We start from the raw sequence: 20512 nt of genomic DNA, 5'->3' as shown, positions 1-20512 counted from the left end.
GTCCCACCAGGCTGTGCTTGTTTGCCAGGCCCAGAATCAGCCCCACTGCCACCATGATGTCTCAACTGCCACCTCCCGTGCTTTCAGGAACGTCTTTGTCCATGTCCTCCTCACAATTGTCCTCGTGCTGCTGTCTCTTAGCCAGGTTCTGCACATACTGCAGTATAAAGTGCGAGATGTTTACAATGCTCGCAACAGCAGCAGTGAGCTGAGCAGTGGGTAACCCAGGAAAAAAGGCATGAAATAGTTGTCTGCAGTTGCTTTCAGGGAGGCAGGGGAGACTGATGACATGTACCCAAAACCACCCGCTACAATGTTTTTGCCCCATCAGGGATTGGGAGCTTAACCCAGAATTCCAATGGGCAGCGGAGACTGCGGGAACTGTGGGATAGCTTCCCACAGTACACCGCTTCATGAGTCGATGCTAGCCACGGTAGTGAGGATGCACTCTGCCGACTTAATGCACTTAGGGGGGACATACACCATGGACTGTATAAAATCGATTTCTAAAAATTGACTTCTATAAAATCGACTTAATTTTGTAGTGTAGACATACCCTAAGCCAGAATAAGTTCTGCAATGCTTTTGCTCAGAAACTCTTTTGCAGGGTTCTTCCAAAGAGTTATGCTGACTTATGCTGTAAATAAGAAAAACTAGAAACTCAGACAAAAAGACAATATTTGCAAATGGAAAAGCATCAAAATTGGTTGGAAAACTAAGCTTCTAGGAGGTTATTGAACAAAAGAATAAAATAAATGCAATTCATGAGTTAAAAGTTTTTCTACCACCTTTAAACACCATGTCTATATCTTTGCTTTAAGTAAGAGTGCATCTGATCCTCAGTATATTACAGCAAATACAATGAATAGCTTTCTGACAATGTACTTTATGGTGTTTCTGAGCTACTTAAGTAGATCTCTGAGGTGGTCATGGTCGTCTTTCTGAAGAGCTATTAAATCATCCTTTTTTTTGCCTACAGTTTTACCACTTCAGACTGAGCTTGTCAGATCTCATTAGCTATACAGGTTTGGTCCTGGTCACTATTTTGATAAAAAACCGCCAAGAAAAAAAACAAGGTGGTGTACAATCTGGTGTTATAGCATGGATCAGAGGATAGGATGTTGGACTAGGTGTCAGGAGACCTGGGTTTAATCAGGCTGTTCCACTGTCTCTGATGTTGCTTTATGCCTCACTTTTTTCATCTTTAAGATGGGGAGACTGGTTAAGATTTGTGCAAAAATATACATTTTAACTAGAAGGTCAAAATGTTGAAGTTACTCTAAAGTCCAAAAGTGGACTGTAAGTCTATATTTCAGCATGATATATCCTTACTAGTTATAGAGCTTTACCTAACAAAATAGCTTGGATTTATTTTGAAACCTCTAATGTTTCTGAGTAAAATTTTAGTACACACTTAACTCACCTCAAAGAATATTTTGAGTGCTTGATGTAGAAAGGCTCTCTGGGATTTACAAACTTCAGCTGCAATTTAATATGAAACACTTTAAAAAACAACAGGCAAGCACTACTATCATAATTTTAGCACATACTTCAATACAACTCATGACTTAGATATAACTTTAAAGAAAAAGCCAAGATTTAAGAATGGAATATACCCAGGTTTATATATAATGAATAAGTTAAAAATCACACTGCAGGACTTGAGATTAAATTAGTTTTAAAAATTAGACTACAACCACAACCCTATAAAACAGCTAAAAGAGGTGATAGTTTAAGTATGCTATTAAGAAAACTCTTGATCCTTAAAACTCTTGATAATTAAGAGTCAACAAGCAAAAGAAAAACTAAAAAGTTGTAAGAAGCCTATAAAAGTGAACTTTCTTTGAATATTTAAAGATTTAGAGTATGAAGTTTGGAACCAATAGTTTCTATTAATGCACCGAGCATTAGACCATCTTAAAACAAAATTCTTAGTATCAAAGGTTAACGAAAACATCAGAAAAGAAAATGGTTAGATATTGTTCAAGCAATTAAGTGCAATTTTTAAGTGCACTTCATTTACAAAATAAAGTGCACTTTATTTACAAAATTCAAAACATTTAAAGTTAAAGTGTCAAAAACTTACCATATGAGTAATAAAAGTATTATTTCGCAAATTGACTTTTAAGGTGCTTGATTCCCCAACTCTGGTTGGTAGAAACGTATATTGATCTTCTCGGGCATACACTCCTCGAATTACTTCATTTTGCCTGTTTTTCAAACAATAGGTTTAAATCATTAAGTTCCCTATTTATATTACATGGTCTGGATGTACCGACAGTTTCCTATCAAATGGTTTGAAAAGCAGTTCCAAAATAGAAATACATTCAGAACCACTGGAAAGTCAAAGGTAATTTGTTCTTATAAGATATTGGGCTGTAAGATTCCGTCAGTTTTAAAGCAGTACTGTGCCACTCTAAGGGCTTTTTGGGCTATTATTTGGCACTTTCAGTTAATTAAGAGATTACAATTTAGAGGAGTACTGTGGTGAAGTAGTAATCAGAATAATTTACTTTATACTTTCACAGCCTTGAGTTGTGCCCATATGCTTCACTGGAGACCTAGGAGATGAACCTTTCCATATGTGCACCAGGGATCAGTTCACTCCCATAAAAAGGAAGTGTTTCACATCTACATTTCAATCTTTGAAGGTTGGACGATGGCAGGGAAAAATTAGTACAGTGATCTTGGGGAAAATCATATTTTTGAGGGAAAGGCCTGTGTGAGAAATACGTCCAGGCCTAAAACCCAATTAGGGGTCAAATGCTACTTTCAACTCTGGGTAATTGACTGAGAAAAGCAGCAAAACTGCACCAAGCTCAAACCAGACATGCAGATCACAAATGGAGGGACTGCTCTGGAACAGCAAACCAAGGGCAACTGGATTCCATTGGTGAAGATTTGCACTTATCTAAATATGTGAAGGGTTTTGGAAACATCCTGGGCTCTTGTAACTAACTCCAGATGAGAATAGGAACAGAAATACTTCCAAGAGCCTGGGAAAACTAAAGAGGGAGAACAAACACAGAGGGCTCATCAACATGGTGAATTAATCCAAAATAGAGGGATATAAATGGTAGCATGCACTAGAATGTTGTGCGCTAACTGGCCCGTGTGGTCCATTTCAAACAGAAGTACATTAATGTGCACTAGGGAACATTTAGTGTGTGCCAGCAGGGCCCACACGAGCCACTTAGCATGCAACACATTAGTGCCCACTATAATTTACACCCATCTAGTTAGGATTAATGCACCATGTAGACAAGCCCCAATTGGCAAAAAGGGAAAGAAACAAAGAAGAAAGCTAGACAAATATTGCGAAAACTCATCTTATTAGAAATCACTAGATAATGATGGTGCTGGCAAAGAGTGCATTAAAAGGTTTCACACTTCAAAGCGGTTCAAATTGAAGGGTTAATGTCTAGCTATTCCACCTGGAAGCAGGCGGGGCACACCCTGACTGTTTCCTAGAAGCAATGCACACATTGCTCTATCCAAGGACAAGGGCTAGATATGAACCCTGAGAACTTGATTGTTTGGACAGCAACTGTGGGAGGTTTCTTTAGCCTGGGCTCAAGGCCTGAGAACCAGGATTGTAGTAGATAGAGGATGGTAACTAAGCATATGAATCAACGTCATACATTCCTTTGTGTAGCAGTGTGTAATGCTTAGGGGGAGAAATATAATAAAAGGAGAAGGTGGAAGGCAGGGGGGGCAGAACAGCCCATCTCCGCTGACCAGCCTGTTTGCTTGCATAAAGCTGTGTTCTGTCTCATCACTGAACCGCAACATCAAATGCCTGCACCAGTTGTCCCATAGTAGCAAATCACAACCACACATATAACTAGTTTTGAACTAATGAAAATATGGCAAGTTTGCTTATGAGTGGTGAAATGCTAAGAATCACAGAAAAGGTCTGCCACACAAGTGTTCTCAACTATTTACTTTTTTTTTTTTTTTTAAACTAAAAATATACTTACCCAGTTTTAAGCGCAGAAGCTTCAGAGCCAGCTCTTCTTCTCGGCATAACTGGAATTTCAGTTTTTATTAGGGCACATGTGGAAAGTTTTGCATTTACAGCTTCATTTTCTGTTTTAGCACCCTATTGGTAAGAAAAACCCTACAGTTAATATTTGGAATAAAGTTAAACATTAGGTGACAACATTTACATCGTTCCCAAAATATTGCTCAACCTGAATAGTGTTTTTGCTTTATTGAAAATATTAGCTCATGGTTTGTGCCGCAGTTTTACAATATTTTAGAAGAAGGGAATTTATTTATTGTTCTTTGAAATACATTGCCTCTGCGGGAATCATATTCCATGCTTGCATGCCTCTTAAACTACTTCACAGCAGTAAACTATTCCAAGATTGTCGGTAACGGATCCATTTAGACAGTAGGTTTCCCTGTGGAACGTCTCATCATGGAGTACAAATGAGATTACTTCTTAAGAAGCTTCAGCCTCTCGATGAACTATTTATCATCTTAGCCACGACATGAAATTTTACCTCTCCAGGCAAATTATGAGGGTTGCAGTAAATGAATGGATTTCTTAACATTAATTCTTTGTGAGCAACTTTCCTCATTCGCTATAAATAGGCCATGACTTTTCCCTATGGAATTCAGAAGTTGTTCCATGAAGTCCCACCCCTCAAGTCTGGCCACCAGAAAAGTTAGTGTCTTTACAGCATTGAAAGAACAGTTGGTTAATACAAAACCAAGAACCTGAAATTGTATTAACGTTAACGCAACATGTGTATGATTTGCCCTTTAGAGCAAAAATTTCCAAATATTACAAGTTATCATTCTGGTCCTGCAACAAGCCACCTGCGTGGTTAGAATGAAGAGAGAAGCTGCTAACAGAGGAGACTGTGCTAAGAATTTTCTATTCTGCTGCAGTTTCTCCCCTCATACTCTACAAATGGCAAACAGTGATCAATGAAACAAAGCAGCAGGGATGGAAAGGATAAAGCCAACATTATTACAGTATGATAGATAGAAATATGCATTCTTACATAACGTGAGAGATTTCTAATTTGGAAAGCAAGCCATAACCATATAGCATTTTCCAGTAAGAGGTCGTCTTCATAGAGGAACAGAAACCTATTTTGCAGAGTTTGATAATGAACTGTATGAGGATCACGGCATGGTTATGAAAATTCTCTGACATAAAAATATTTCTGGCCCACAATTCCTCCTGGGACCTTGCATGTGGAGCCTAGACTCCCTCAAAGGAATGGTTTTCCGGGTGTTAAGTTCTGCATTGCTTGGCATATACCTTGTCAGCAGCTACTCTGAAGCCCAAGGACTGGGCCTGCTTCAGAAACACCCCAGGCTTCTGTCCCCGTGTGCTTGCCTGCATCTGGCAGGCTCAGCAAGGCAGGATCCAAATGTAGAGGGGCTTAGTGTGGAGGGATCCAGATGTGGGTTGAGAGGGTTCTGTGTGGGGCAATCTGGGTGCAGGCACCTCAGTGGTGGATCAGGGTGCAGGGGGAACTGGATGCACAGGGGCTTGTTGGGGGGTTCTGGGTGTAACAGTAATGGGATTCTTCAGGGGGGTCCAGGTGAAGGTGGTTGGGGCTCAGCACGGGGGGCCTGGGTGTGGAGAAATAGAGCTTGTCAGGGGGGTCCAGATGTGGAGGGCTCAATGGGTGGTCCAGATGCTGGGGGAATGGTGCTCAGTGGGTTGGGGATCCAGTTAGCTGGAGCTTGGTGGGGTGAGGATCTGAGTGCAGGTGTCTCATCAGGGTGGTCCAGGTGCAGGGGGAGTTTATCGGGGGGAAGAGGAGTGGCTCGGCAAGAGGGTCTGGATGGATGGGAGAACAGCTCCCTGTACAGGGATCCCTTCCCCTGCAGCTGAGGAGCGATGGGTACAGGAAGCGCATGGGCTGGAGGTTTGCAGAGCTTCCTGAAGCTGGAGGAGAAATCTGGGAGTGGGTCTGACCCCGGATGTTGCGCAGGGGAAGAGTAAGTCCCGTCCTCCCCAGCCCACCCAAGACTAGCAGCTGAGCCTGGTGCAGGGTAGGACCCACCAGTTGGGTCTTCCCCAGTCCCACCCCCTGCCCCACAGTAATTTACCTCTCTGCTAGCTGCCCTGGGCACCCAAAACATACTGCTGGGGAGGGTCGCATGACGGCTCTTTTGGCTTCCCTTTGCTTCCCTGTCAAAGTCATTTTTCTGCGGGGAAACAAAGAAATCTGCACGGGACAAATTCTGTGCATCCGCAGTGGTGCAGAATTCCCCCAGGAGTAATATGATAGATGCATGTACTCCATATGATCAATACATCTTCTAGAGTTCTACGACCATCTTGTTATGACAATTTTTCTAAGGATACTGAAGATAGAAAAAATGATGGTATTCATCTCCTGGGAAGATTAAAAAGATGCATACACCTTTGGCAGAAGTGTTTCTCAAGATGTGAGGACAAAATTGTCCTCATAGAAGCAGAACTGACTTCTGTTAATATAGTTGCTCATCAGTCTTTCAGAAGTAACTACCAGAAAAGCAGGACGTGACTGACAAATACAAAAAGAATTATGTGCAGTCATTTTGAAATGTGCCACAAGGGCACTGGTAAATATCATTGCAAGGAGGTAGGATTCACCACAGGTTTGTCTAATCCAGGCATTCTGCTAAATCTTGGGGATAGTCAGTCCAAGGAATCTGATGTATCTGCATAACAAGTGACACTAGAGACTGGTAACTATTTTTTTGGGGTACTTAGTGATAAGACTGTCCCTCCAAACCATCCTAGAGAAACTCTAGTGTAGCTGAAATCACTAATCTTTGGGATTTTTATTTACCATCCAATCAGAAATGAAAGCCAAAAAACCTGACCAAATGAACCAAGGCACTGTCCCTGCCCCACAGAGCTTACTTCTGATGGGTCTAAAAAGTAATTGGTCAATTGACTGGTAAACTATTTTAAAGCACTAATTTATTAGGACAAGAGTAGTAATAAAATAATAATAATAATAATAAAAAGAGACTTTATAGTCCCCAATAGCCTTAAATACTTATGGCTAGTTACAAAAAAAACATTACTTAACTGAGTTATTTTTTCTCAAAAATGCAAAACATTGAAATGTAGTTTTAAAAAATGAAAAGTACATTACTTTTTTAGCAATGTTAGGGTAACATTTAACTGTGAATATTATTCAAGACTGAACAGTTACTAAAGAAAAGAAAAATGAAATTACACGAACACATGGCAATTCTAAAAAGAAAAAAAATATTTTTAATGCACTTATGCTAGGTAGGCAGCAGGCATCTAAATGGCTGTACATCTTTTCTCTTTGTGTTGGGGGAGAAGGTTTAAATATCTGAATTCTCATCTCCTTTCTCCACTCCCTTGTGATTTCTGTATGTTTGCCTACTCAGTTTAAGTTGTAAGGTGTTTGGGGCAAGGACCATGTCTTTTAATTTCTAAAACCATAATGTACATTTATGGCCTGGCATCTAAATAAAGGTATACATATAATGTTTGTTCTAGAACAGTGGTTCCCAAACTTGTTCCGCCGCTTGTGCAGGGAAAGCCCCTGGCGGGCCGGCTGGTTTGTTTACCTGCCGCGTCCGCAGGTTTGGCCGATCGCGGCTCCCACTGGCCACGGTTCGCTGCTCCAGGACAATGAGAGCTGCTGGAAGCGGTGCTGGCTCTGATTGGGATGTTGTCCAAGAATGGGTATACATTTGGGTAGGTTTACATTTATATATGTTTTTTCAACGTTTTTGAAGTGCTGATATCTGAACTGAACACTATTTCCGTAATGGTCCCACTAATGCCCTATGCAGAGATGTACTCTGTACTTCCACCTTTTATTCCCCCCTTCATATATCCAAGGATCGCTTTAGCCCTCTTGGTCATTGCACTGTGCTGTGAACTCACATTTAGCTGTATATCTACCATAGCCCCTAAGCCCTTTTCTGAGTCACTGTATTTCAGGATACAGTCCTCATCTTAAAAGTGACCTGTGTTCTATTTTCCTAGATATGATCTTGCATTTGCCTTCTCTTCCTAATTAAAAAGACATCTGCTAGAAAAGGAAGATCTTCAATAGCTGAAGCAGAAATTGTGTTGACCGTGGTGCAAACAGATGTACGGCTAATGACCCTATTTGATTAAACAGCCATTCTACTTTAAGCTCTTTCATAGATCTTTTCAAAGTGGTCTTGACACACCTCATGTTTTCTGCTAAGAATGTTCTTTCCGAGCGAGGTGGAGAGTTAATGGAAAGATCTGGTTGTGAATACACTATTTCCCAGAGGCAGATTGCTTTGAAAACTGAGGGGAACAAGCCCCACCTTACTGCTTTATAAGCAGTAATAATACATGGCTGCTATGTTGCTCATAAAGGCTAACAGCTTTATTGACCACTAATAACGCTCTGAGAGTTGAAGGAATTGCTCAAGGCTCTAGATCACTTTTATGGAATTTGGCTTTTCTTGATTTCTACAAGCTTTGAACTAGATGTGTTTATTTTTCTGTAATGGCATCTTTATATCACAGAAGTTTGGGGGCAGGGGCACCTTATAAAGGAATTCTTCAAATGATGGATGGAATCAGCCATTGCATCAATGTTTCCCAAACTACTTGGGGAAGAGCTAGTATATTTAGAATGAACAACTGGACAATAACTGCTTACCAGTGACACTGTGCTTGTCTTATGCCTAGCACAAGAAACAGTGGTACGTATATACACCATCACGGTATTCTAAAACAATTCTTAACTGGATTTTCTTGGTGATGTATGACAATCATGATATAAATTTGTAAATGCAGATTTATCTTGAAGAAAAGCTGAACTACCCTTTGAGCCTAAAGTTACACCCTACTAAAGTCAGCTCATATAGCCTGAAAAATGAAGTTTAACTTGTCCACTTGAGACACAGATATTTCAGAAGGGAATAGAAAACATGAAAGATCCTAATGAACAAATTAGGGGCCTTTATGAACAAATGTACCAAGTACAGATACTAGCTCCAGACAATGAACACTGGCTGTGGTAGCTGCACAGTAGTTAAAATCCATGAGATCCAGTTAAATTACGCATCAAGTCCTTGCATTGATAAAGGTACACGCCCAACTTGTTTCTACACTCACACGATTTCCTTTTGGAGATATGGATGTAGGATATCTTGAAGGTTGAGAGCTCTGAATCAGTCCATGAGTACTTCAGGGAAAAGTCTATGGCACTTAATTATTTATGGTGACTGAGTCTGAATATCTTTTCAGCACAAAGCAGTATTAGGCTGAACTGCATTTCTCTGGAATTAATGGGTCCACCTTTTAACATAAGCTAGGAGAAATCCAGATTGCTGACTTGGTTTGCATTGCCATAACTTTTTCTAGGAAAGGTATCTTAGCACTGAAGCAGTCCTGTCCCTTAAAAGGAAGGTCCCAAAACTTTGTTTACATGTCCTAGAAAAGGTCCAAAGCATAGAACCTTTTAAGTACAACAGCCAATGCTACATATTTTTTATATATATACATGGCACGTTTTAAAGTATCAAGCTGTTCTCTGGCTACACCCTTCTCCTTTGCAACTGAACCCACAGGTAGGATCCTCCACCCTACCCAAAGTCCAATTGGATGCAGTAGAATGAGCTCAAACTGGGGGATGGACAGGCCATAAGAATGCTGTTTGCAGCTTCCCGATCTCACACTGCCCGAATCCCGGCATATTCGAATTGAGCAATAGCTCTAACTTACACCTTACACTACCAGAGAATTGAGTCTATTGCTCAGAGAAATATTCGGTTCCAGAAAGAAACTGAGCTGATGATTCTCCGTTTTCTCACAGAAGAACAAAGCAGCCTCCAATATAAAAGGCTTGCCCTGCAGTTGGAGTCAGATAGGTGACCCTCAGATCCAGACGCTATTGGTTCAGAGAAATGATTAAATCTCTATACATACAGTTGAATCTAAAGCTTATGGTCACAGACTGTACATCTCTTAAATCCTGACCCTCTCCATACCATTCATACTGGAAACAGATCAAAGAGGTCTAAAATTTAAATAATTTAAATACATTTTTTTCACCAAGTTAAATTAAGTAAACCAAATGTGTCAAAAAAATGCTGACAGATGAACTAGTCCATGACTCACTTCATGGGCAAGTGGATAAGAACTTAAATTTGACGGAAGGATTGGACCTTTATGTAAATCAGAGTTAGAATATTTGGATCCACGGGTCAACTGGCAAGTGCCCCTAAATATTTTACTGCTTTGTTATGTTTCCAAGGCTAACAAGAACAGAGCACCAATGCTAGAGTGGGATTAACAGAAAATTATGAAACATCAAATTATGTTTATGATCTGACCATGCGATGCATTTAGCACATACCCCTACTTTTCTTCCACAGCTATAATACTGTAGTTGGAAAATTTAAGAATCTGTGTTGTCATTTTGCTTAATGTTATGGGGATTATCACAGACAACAAAGTATGCATGCACAAAAGGTGGCGCGTACTGGGGTGTGAATGTATAGCGCACTAGCCTGCCACACATTTTCCTGATCTTAGAATCTTTAAATATTAACCATAATATTGAATTAATGCAATTTTTTACGCGTATCATTATTATTATTATTTTTTTTTTAAGACAATCTTATTTTGCAGGAGTTATGACTGATTTAATACAAGTCCATGGATTTAAAGCCCCACAAAAGAGGTAAATCTGTCACTAAACAGGTAGTTACCAGAAGGGATAAGTATTTCATAATTCCCTTCAAAACAGTAAATGCAAAATAAGATGCTAGAGTAAGGGTAAGGTAACATTTTGGTTATATAAACCTTCAAATTGCTATGTTGATCAAGAAGTGTGTAATATCTTTTTAAAATAATGATTATGAAAAATAGAATTGAGACTACCTGCAATTAAAGATTTACTCTAAAATTTAATTATGTGCTTAATAATATGTTTTGGACAAATAGCACAGTCTTGAAGTGTGATATATATGTATATATTTTATCCCACTTTAGCAAGTGATGTGGACAAATACTGAACATTAGCTTATGGTGTTCAGATACTTACCACTCCAGAAAGTTGAAATCTTAGTTTATGTTTCATGTGAGGTTCTGCAAGTGGGTGACACTCAAGGTCCCAAAATTGAGCATAGTCTCCTCTATCCCTAGGTAAAAAGATGATAGCAACCTACCAGGGTAGGGTAAAGTGTTAGTGAAAGTTTACTTAGATGTTTATATACCACTACAACCTTGTCTACATGAAAAAATTGCAGTATTTTGTACTGGTTTAACTATATCAGTTTAAATTCACAAACTAAGTGTGACACACTGTACCTCAAAGCAGCACCCTGGAACTTCCATTCTTACCGTCATCATGTAATGATATGTTTCCGACGAAGTATGCCTTGTATCATTTTAAAAGTCTTGATCTGTTGAAGATTATTATCCTGTTGGATTGTATGTCCTATCACTGTATGTGAAATTATGAAGTCTTGCTATGTGTGTGTGACTGAAATATGTTTTGAGGTTGGGAACACCCACAACTAGCCTTTCACGTACAACAATGGAGTAGCCAGACAGCAGTTAATGGCTCATCAACACCCATCAAGGAAAGAATCCACTATCTCAGAGAGAACACAGACAATGGAGACTGCTTGACCAATGAGGGCAGACTACCCACCTCACAGCAAAGATCTTTCCAGCAAGCTGGAAGAAACTATAAAAAGAGGGAAAGTGACATCACCACTTAGAGTCACTCCCTGCCACAACTCAAAACCTGGAAACACATCTGGAGGACAAAGACTTGGAACTGGCAGAGGGTGGTCCCAGGCTGAGAGAATCGCAGTCTGTGTATTGAGGATCTGTGACCTGTTTGTACCATCTGCCAAGGTGAGACATTTATTGATTCAAATCCTGTATAGTTTATAGAATTTAAACTGTGAATTTATTTTTGTTCCTTAAGTTACAAACTCTGATCTCTATGCCTGCTACTTATAATCACTTAAAATCTAGCTTTCTGTAGTTAATCTGTTTTATATTTTACCTAAAACAGTGTGTTTTGGTTGAAGTACTTGGGAAATCTCAGCTCAGTTTACAAAGGCTAGTGTGTGTCCTCACCACATCAAGGGAAGGGCAGAGTGGGTAATGAATTTGAACTGGCCAGGCTTCTGACCAGTGCAAGATGGTATAGTACTGGGGAGCTGGAGAAAATTGGCTGGAGCTATTGATGGTTCATGTAAGGCTGGGAAAGCATTCATGTAACTCAGTTGGGTAGTGTCCCTACCCGTGGACATCTGTGCGTAAGTGCAGTACCTATCAGAGATTTGCGGCTTGCCACAGCATCACAGTGTGAGAAGGATACCCCAGGTTGGTGGGACAGAGGGCTCAGCAGTCCAGGTTGCACCCAGGGACCCTGTCACACCAAGTTACACTGGCTCAGCTTCCCTAAATTCCAAACTTGCTTGTGAGTGAATGTGCTACACTTGTTAGAGGTAATTTAAATCTGCATTACAATGAATTGGGTACGAGTCAACTTCATTTGAACAGCCTTAGACCTTGTCTACATGAGAAAGGGCTAGTCTCTGTGGAAGAGTGCATCAGTTTAACTAAAGCATTAATTTAAAACAGACTTAGTTAACCTGGTGCAAACCCCTGTATGAGTACTCGTAGTCTAAGGACTTGTGTACACAGCAAACTGGGGTATGAAGGTAAAATGCACTAGCCTGCAAATACTAACGGACTGCATAGACTCAGCTACTGAGAACTAGAAGTTCCTAGTGCACTGTAAGTGTAACTTGTTTTAGTTTAGCTTAAGTCAAACAAGTTAAAGCTGAACCAAAATAAGACACTTAAACTGTAAACAACTGTGTAGACATTCATTTTGGTTTAACTAAATCGGTGGAAGTTTGTGTGAAGACAAGGTCAAAAGTGAACTAGTTTGACAATCATTTTAACACGAATTTGTTAAACTGGTGCACAAGTCAATTTAACTTAAGTAAAACCAAAATAAGTCTGGTTTTAACTGAAGCAAGCATCCACACAGTCTTCTGCATGAGTTTTATGAAGTCTATTTAAAACGAAGCTCAGGCTGAACTGGTGAAACTTCTGCATTTAGAATGGTATTCCCCTGAAATGTTAGCTTTCAGTGCTAGCAGACTAGCAATAAGCTTTCCAGCAGTACAAAGCATATATTCTTTTAAGTTCACCACATACATTTGCAATAGCTTCTATCATCGGGAAGCCTGAAAGCATTCTTTCTTTGAAGCGTTCTCAACCTTTTTCTTTCTGAGGCCACCACAATATGCTATAAAAACTCCATGGCCCAGCTGTGCCACAACTGTTTTTCTGCATAGAAAAGCTAGGATTGGTGTTAGGGGGTAGTAAGCAGGGCAACTGCTCAGTGCCCCATTCCACACAGGGGCGAAGTTAAATTGCTCAGGCTTCAACTTTAGCCCCGGGTGGTGGCTTGGGGCCCCGGGTTGTAGTCCTGCGCAACGGGGCCCCATGCACGGCAGACCCCCTGCAACCTGCTCACAGCCCCCCGAGGGGGTCCCGGACCCCTGGTTGAAAACCACTGCTCTATTCCATTATATTAACAGTTGCAACACTTAAAGATCAAAATAATTTTTAGCATAGGCTTTATAAAACTGCATCACTGCACACATGTTATTCAAAAAGCTCCACAAACTACAACTGATGAGTAGGTCTAAAGCTAAAAAAAAAAATTTACAAATATTCAGTGATTCCTTATACATGAGCTTTCGTGAGCTACAGCTCACTTCATCAGATGAAGTGAGCTGTAGCTCACGAAAGCTCATGCTCAAATAAATTGGTTAGTCTCTAAGGTGCCACAAGTACTCCTTTTCTTTTTGCGAATACAGACCAACACGGCTGTTACTCTGAAACCTGTCCTTATACATGTTTCATCTTCAAAAAGTGTTAAAAAAATTTGCTCTCCTAAGAAAATAGCTTCATAGATGCAAAATATAATGTATGTATTGTAGGGATTTTTCTAGTATTGTCAATTGAGTTTACATGAAGAGACATATTGATGAGCGGATGCTAATGACCTTTCTCATACATCTGAAAATGAAGTACATCTGGCCCTATTTTGGATGGCCAGTGTTTTATCATTACCATTTAAATAGATGTTTAGATCAGTTTAAACTATTTCCAAATTTGAAGAAGTCCAGCTGAAAAGAGGTTATATTTCATAGAGTGCGTATGCTTCATGTAAGTAGTTACATTACAGTTAAGACAGCATTCATCTGCTTAAATTCATCGTAACACTAAAAAAAGCTTACTTTTTCTTTTCCGTGAGCTCCAAGTGTACCAGACACACGGGAACATCTGAAAGCTGTGTAGGTAGCCCTGTAAACATCTCCACTTTCATCTACGCCCTACAAATGGGTAATTAAGTTTTCATAAATCAAATATAATAATCTGCTTCATAAAAAGTGTTCTAGAAGCATCCAAGCAAATGAAGAACATTCTATAAATATTTACAAAACTATCATGGTCTAATGACTTATAATAGAAAAAGTGGTACATTAGCTAGAAGTAGGGGTTCTCAAGTATTTTCATAGTGTGGGTCACATCTAAGATTGCCTCATGGACCACCTTCTCTCCAGTTCATGATTGCATGGGTCTAGCCCCCACGCACTGGCAATCAAATGTTATCCCTCACATCCACAGCAATTGACCATAGAAAATATTAGGAAAATAACATGTTTGATTTCTTAATGCAATCTAGCTGCGGGAGACTATGAGAGTCAACATCATGTGACCATCCAGCTCTCTACAAATCCAGTAGTGTCTCATGGACAACTTCTTGTCCACACACAGAGTTTGGGGACCACTGAACTAGAGAAGAACAGCAATGAATAAGTCATCTAGCTACCCAAGTAAAATTTTTCCTAACACAGAGATTTTTTAAGCTAGGAGAAATATTATCTGAAGAGTAAGTTAATAGGTATCACCTCCTTTAAAAATGCGCCTGTTGAAAATCTCACACACACACACTATTTCCAATACAAATGTTTACTCACCTTGACATATGGTGGGGCAAAAGATGATAAGTGCCACTTCACATCTTCATTCCCATGATTTTCAATCTCTAGGTAGTTTTCTAAAAGAAAAGCCTCAGATTAGTAAATATGAAGTGAGAAATTTAGTATATGTGTTTTATAACTCTTTTTGAGTCTTTATATCTTTAAATAAAGAGTGAAGAAGAGTAAATATTTGTGTTGTTGACAAGAGTAGTAACAACTCATGAACAATCTTCATATCTCAGTGCCAAATAACGTGCTTTGCTCGATTCCACTTTGTACATTTTATCAACCTCTATTACAAAATTCTTGGGGGTTGAACAGCCTGCTGTGTTTAACCTGGAATGTGGATTTAAGCCTATTATTCTTCATCATCTAATGAAGGATCATATGGACACATCTACAAGACCTAAAGCCTCAAACTAAAGTTGTCCTTGACATCCCTAGCATTTCTCAATTGAATCTGAATGGCACAAGCTACCCTCTCATGGTAAATTAATGAGCTCCATCTTCAGAGTATAAATCATTGGCAAGGGACAACTCAAGCATCTAGCTCATCAGATGAAGAAGATCTGGCATCTACAGACTTTGCACCTTGGCTGATGCAAGACTTGGCTGATGCTAGGTAAGTCAGTGGCTAGTTTGTGCTAGAAAACCTGTAGCTATAGACAGAACTCAGCATGGTGAATGGCAGCTAGGTTTACCAGCTCACCAAGATGTAGACAATCCAAACTCAGTGCACTGAGACCTGGGCAGATGTCTCCACATATTACTGGATACGCTGATCCAAAAAACCCACAAGTAGAGAAGCACTTCTGACCCCTTCCCAAACAATGGCATTTGACTGTCCAAGGTACGACACCGCCATAGTTGGTGATAAATACTACAAACTCATTCTCTATATCTTCGTCAGGTCTGACCCTACCATTTTCTCCTGGACATCTGATGCCTTTTCTAGTAAATCCAGACCATGGGAAAAACAGAATCAAAACTTCCAGCACTGGCATTTTAACTATTGAAGCTTTGATGCTCACTGCACATAGTGACTGCTGAAGCTTCACTTTGGGGCTATCTGAGTGAAACCTGTATCCAAGTCTCCAACACAGCCCTAATGCCAAACATGGTGAAAACTCAATGTGGACCATTAAACAATAACATTAGCTTTGACCTGAAGTAGGTCAAGAATAATCACCTGATGGTATTCTCAGGAGCTGACGGGTCAAAGTTACATCTTGGAACACATTTCATACCTTGAAATATCATGAACCTTTCCCAGGCAAATAAACCTATTACTCATAACAATACCTTCAAAATCACTTCTGCGTCAGGTAGCACTTTAAGGAGTTAAACTGCTTATATTAAACTAGGCAGACATTACAGGGTGAGGAATGGGAAGAGAACACCCATCTCAGTTTCACAAACAACATAGCTTTCCCTCAAAATAATATAATAGGAAAAAATGAATTGATCAAATAAGCCTAAAAAATTCTTGGAATATTATGATTCAGTAAACTATAAAGCTAATGCATCACTATGTAACTCCTGATCTATTAGCTGTAACAAATGGCTGATACTGATGAAAATTCAGTAGATACCTATGGTGAGGCAATTTAATACAGTAGTTTTGAGCATTCTTGGACTTACAGAAATGGACTGAGGGTTCACAGATCTACTTTATTACCAACAATATTGTCAAGGCTGATTCCCCACTCTGGTACTTCAAGTGCAGAAGGTGGGGGCCCACAAGGATTCTAAAAATTAATACTGGCCACTCCAGGCTGATATTAAACTCCCATGGTCACAGTTTCTCTTGGATGGGTAGATGCTGCCACCACCCAAGTGCAAAAAAAAACGAAAACAAAAAAACCCCCACAGAACAAAAAACAAAACAAAAAAAAAACAAACCCCAAAAGACACCATTGGGACCCAGGAAGGCACATTTGGGAATTCCTCCCTGTGGGGTACCCTCAAGCCCTTTCACCCCCCGTGTCCCCCTCCAGGGAAGAGCTGAGAAAGAAAGAGGAAATCAGCTGTTGCCACCAGCTAATTAAACAACGTATGCACAAACCTCTTAGAACACCAAAAATCCAATCCTGTTCTTAAAAATAGTAAAGTTTATTAAAAACCAAAAGAAAAAAATACATCTGGAATTTAGGCTTTTGCTAGATTTAAAAAGCCACTTACAAAAATTAAACATCAAGAATAACCTTCTTGAGGTCCAGCTCAAAGGTTACAAGCAAAACAAAAAGCATTTGGGGTTACCATAAAGGAGTCCACAAGCCAATAAGAAATAAACCTAATCCCATCTTCCTAGACATTCCCTAATTTACTTACATATCTGGGGTTTCAGATAAGCAATCTCTAGGTATGATCTGATGGTTTTTCATACCTGGCTTAAAGCTTCTCACAGCATAACTGTTGCCCTGTTCCGCTCTTCCCCAGAGAACCACAACACACAGACAAAGGGAACCCACTGGCTCTTTTGGTCAGGTGCCCACTCCTTTCCTTTTACCTGTGGGCTTGTTAACCCTTTACAGGTAAAGCAAGTAGAGAACAGGTACTTAGAGGAATTTTATAGCTAATTGCTGGCTGGGCGTCCATAAAAGGGAGCTATCCCCCTCCCATCCCTTCATTTATCACAAATGCCCTCTTAGAGAAACATTATCTACAAAACTTCTCAACATTGGGGTGTTTGTACACAATCTATCAGAAATTTATGTGGCTATATTGTGTTCAAAAAAATTAAGAGCTCTGCAGACAAAACTGTCATTACATGAAATTACATCAAAAGAGTGGGTTTGACTAGTCATACTAGTAACTAAAGGAATAAAAATGATAAATAAGTTATTTTCATTCTTGCAACGTAGCAAACTTAAAGGCTGAACATTTGACGCTAGTGGAAGTGGTAATTTTATGAATAATTGATATTACCTGAGCTTTCACCAAATCCTGTTTCAGGAAAAATAATAGTTCTGTTCTTTATTTCAACGTTTGTTGAAGGTAGCTTTGGAAGTGGTTTTATCATATGAATGACAGACTCAGATGCTGGCATAAGGACATCAAGTTTTTTAGATATTGAGCCGGTTGAAGATACATCCTGGGCAATGTCTTCTCGAATCTGAACTTTAATGAACTTTTGCACAATTTTGGGGTAAAAAAAAGAACAATGTTATATTACAAGTCAATCCAAATGGCTAGTTCTTATTTACTTTGAGCCACACACATCCCAACAACAGGCTCTGCTCATGCCCTTCGTCTCAAAACCATGTCTCAATGGTACAAAAGCAGTAACCATGTATCAATGACTTTAACAAATAGAAAAAATGGTTACTCACCTTCTCAGAACTGTTGTTCTTAGAGATATATATTGCACATGTCCATTACTCTGCAGTTGTGCATGCGTCTCATGCATCAACAGCGAGTATTCCCTCGCACTATCTGTCAGGGTGGCTTTGTCCTATCTTGTCTCCTTGTGCTCCATGTCCAGGTTATAAAGGGTGATGTTATCATACCCCACCCTTCAGTTTCTTAGCACCGAAAACCAAAGGTAGACTCCAGTGTGTTGGGGAAGGAGAGTGGGTCATGTAATGGACATATGCAACACATTTTGAAGAAGTTATGAGAAGGTGAGTAAACTTTTCTTCTTTGAGTGCTTGGTTATATCCATTACATTGTAGGTGATTACGAAGCTCTTATCAAACGTGTTGGGTCTCAGAGGCTCATTGGAAGGACTTCAAGACTGCTTTTCCCACCTTTGTGTCACCTCCTGATGCAGTCCTAAGACCACAGTGACCAATAAATGTGTGGACAGAAGACGACATCACTAGTCTCCAAATATCCATAATAGGGACATGTACCACTAATGCTGCCAAGGCTGCATATGTCCTGGTAGTGCGTGCCATCAACTTTTCAGGTAGCATCCTGTCCATTGCAACGTAAAAAAGATGCAACTGGTAATCCATTTTGAGAGTCTGAATCGTAACTGGATGTCCCTTCATGTGTTCTGCATAGGAAACAAACAACTAGGTGTAGACCCTGAAAGGTTTGTTCTGTCCAGGTAAAATGACAAAAGCTCAATGCACATTTAGGGTGTGCAGCTTTTCTTCATCCTTGTGAAGATGTGGCTTTGAAAGGAAAAAAACAGGTAAGCATAGAGATTAAGGTGGAAATCTGAAACCACCTTTGACAGAAATTTTGGATGAGGTCTGAGCTGAACTTTGTCCATATAAAAAACAGTACTGGGGATCCGTGACAAGTGCCTGCAATTCCCTCTCTCTCCTGGCTGAAGCAATGACCACCAGAAAGCCTACTTCAGTGAAAGATGCAGAAACAAAAAGAGATGCTAAGGGTTTGAAATGGGGAACTCATAAGAACAGACAACACTAAATGTGAAGTCTCAAATGGGCACTGGGCCACAAACAGGAGGGTATAATCTATCTCGGGGAGGGCAAACTTTTTGGCCTGAGGGCCGCATCAGGTTTTGGAAATTGTATGGAGGGCCCGTTAGGGGAGGCTGTGCCTCACCAGGCGTGGCCCAGCCCCCGCTTCTTGCCCCGATACCCACCCCCTGGGACACCTGCTCCATCTAACCCCCCCTGTTCCCTGACGGCCCCCACCCGGACCCCTTCCCCACCCACCCCCCCACTCTCTGTAGCCTGACTGCCCTGACTACCCCCCGCTGCCCCATCCAACCCCTCCTCTCATTCCTGACTGCCCCCCCAGGACTCCTGCCCCATCCAACCACCCCTTCTCCCTGTCCCCTGACTGCCCCCGGCTACCCCATCCAACCCCCCCTCCCTTCCTGACTGCCTCCCCGGGACCTCTGCCCCCATTCAACACCCCTGTTCCCCACCCTCTGACTGCCCTGACCCCTGACCACTCCCCCCAAACTCCCCTGCCCTCTATCCAACCCCCCCACTCCCTGCCCCCTTACCACGCTGCCTGGAGCACCGGTGGATGGTGGCGCTACAGCCGCGCTGCCCGGCTGGAACCAACCATGCCACTGCGCAGCACAGAGCAGCGGGTCAGGCTGGGCTCTGCAGCTGCGCTGCCCCAGGAGCTCGCAGCCCCGCTGCCTGGAGCATTGCGCTGGTGGCACAGTCAGCTGAGGTTACAAGGGGAGGGGGAACAGCAAGGGAGGGGCTGGGGCCAGCCGGACAGTAGTTTGCCCACCTCTGATCTTTCTAGACTGTTAAGTAATCTGGCCATGACAGGATTGGTGAACTCAGTTTTACCACTGATTTTAGGATGAAATGCTGAAATTGTGGCCAAAGGAACTTTAAGAGAGCTGAAGGATAGAATAAATTGATTGATGTGAGAGAGAGAGACTAAAATGTCTTAAATCAATGTAGGGAAGATGACAGATTCCAGGAAGCTGCCTAGAAAGAGAACTGTTTCCACTTACTCATGCAAGCAGCCTTTGTAAAGGGCTTCCTGCTATTAAGCAGGACATCCTGGACTGCCACTGAGCACTGAGAGATACAGATTTCTAACCACA

General features: G+C 40.8%; 1 protein-coding gene across 1 annotated transcript in view; it reads right to left on the bottom strand.

Moving 5' to 3' along the window:
• Positions 1 to 219: 219 nt before the first annotated feature.
• CEP192 (centrosomal protein 192) overlaps positions 220 to 20512 on the bottom strand; it is a 206728-nt gene continuing 186435 nt past the window's right edge. Inside the window, exons 51-58 of the mRNA XM_073329624.2 lie at positions 17947 to 18148; positions 15016 to 15095; positions 14272 to 14367; positions 11037 to 11156; positions 3981 to 4102; positions 2087 to 2210; positions 1424 to 1482; positions 220 to 637 (exon numbers count right to left, since the gene is read on the bottom strand). Coding sequence (XP_073185725.2) covers positions 412 to 637; positions 1424 to 1482; positions 2087 to 2210; positions 3981 to 4102; positions 11037 to 11156; positions 14272 to 14367; positions 15016 to 15095; positions 17947 to 18148 — 1029 coding nt within the window. The 3' untranslated portion in view covers positions 220 to 411. The remainder of the gene's footprint in view (positions 638 to 1423; positions 1483 to 2086; positions 2211 to 3980; positions 4103 to 11036; positions 11157 to 14271; positions 14368 to 15015; positions 15096 to 17946; positions 18149 to 20512) is intronic.

Source organism: Lepidochelys kempii, chromosome 2 (genome assembly GCF_965140285.1).
Source record: "Lepidochelys kempii isolate rLepKem1 chromosome 2, rLepKem1.hap1, whole genome shotgun sequence".
NCBI classification, from domain to species: domain Eukaryota; kingdom Metazoa; phylum Chordata; order Testudines; family Cheloniidae; genus Lepidochelys; species Lepidochelys kempii.
The sequence above is the reverse complement of the archived record's forward strand: the minus strand, read 5'-3'. Positions and strand labels throughout refer to the sequence as shown.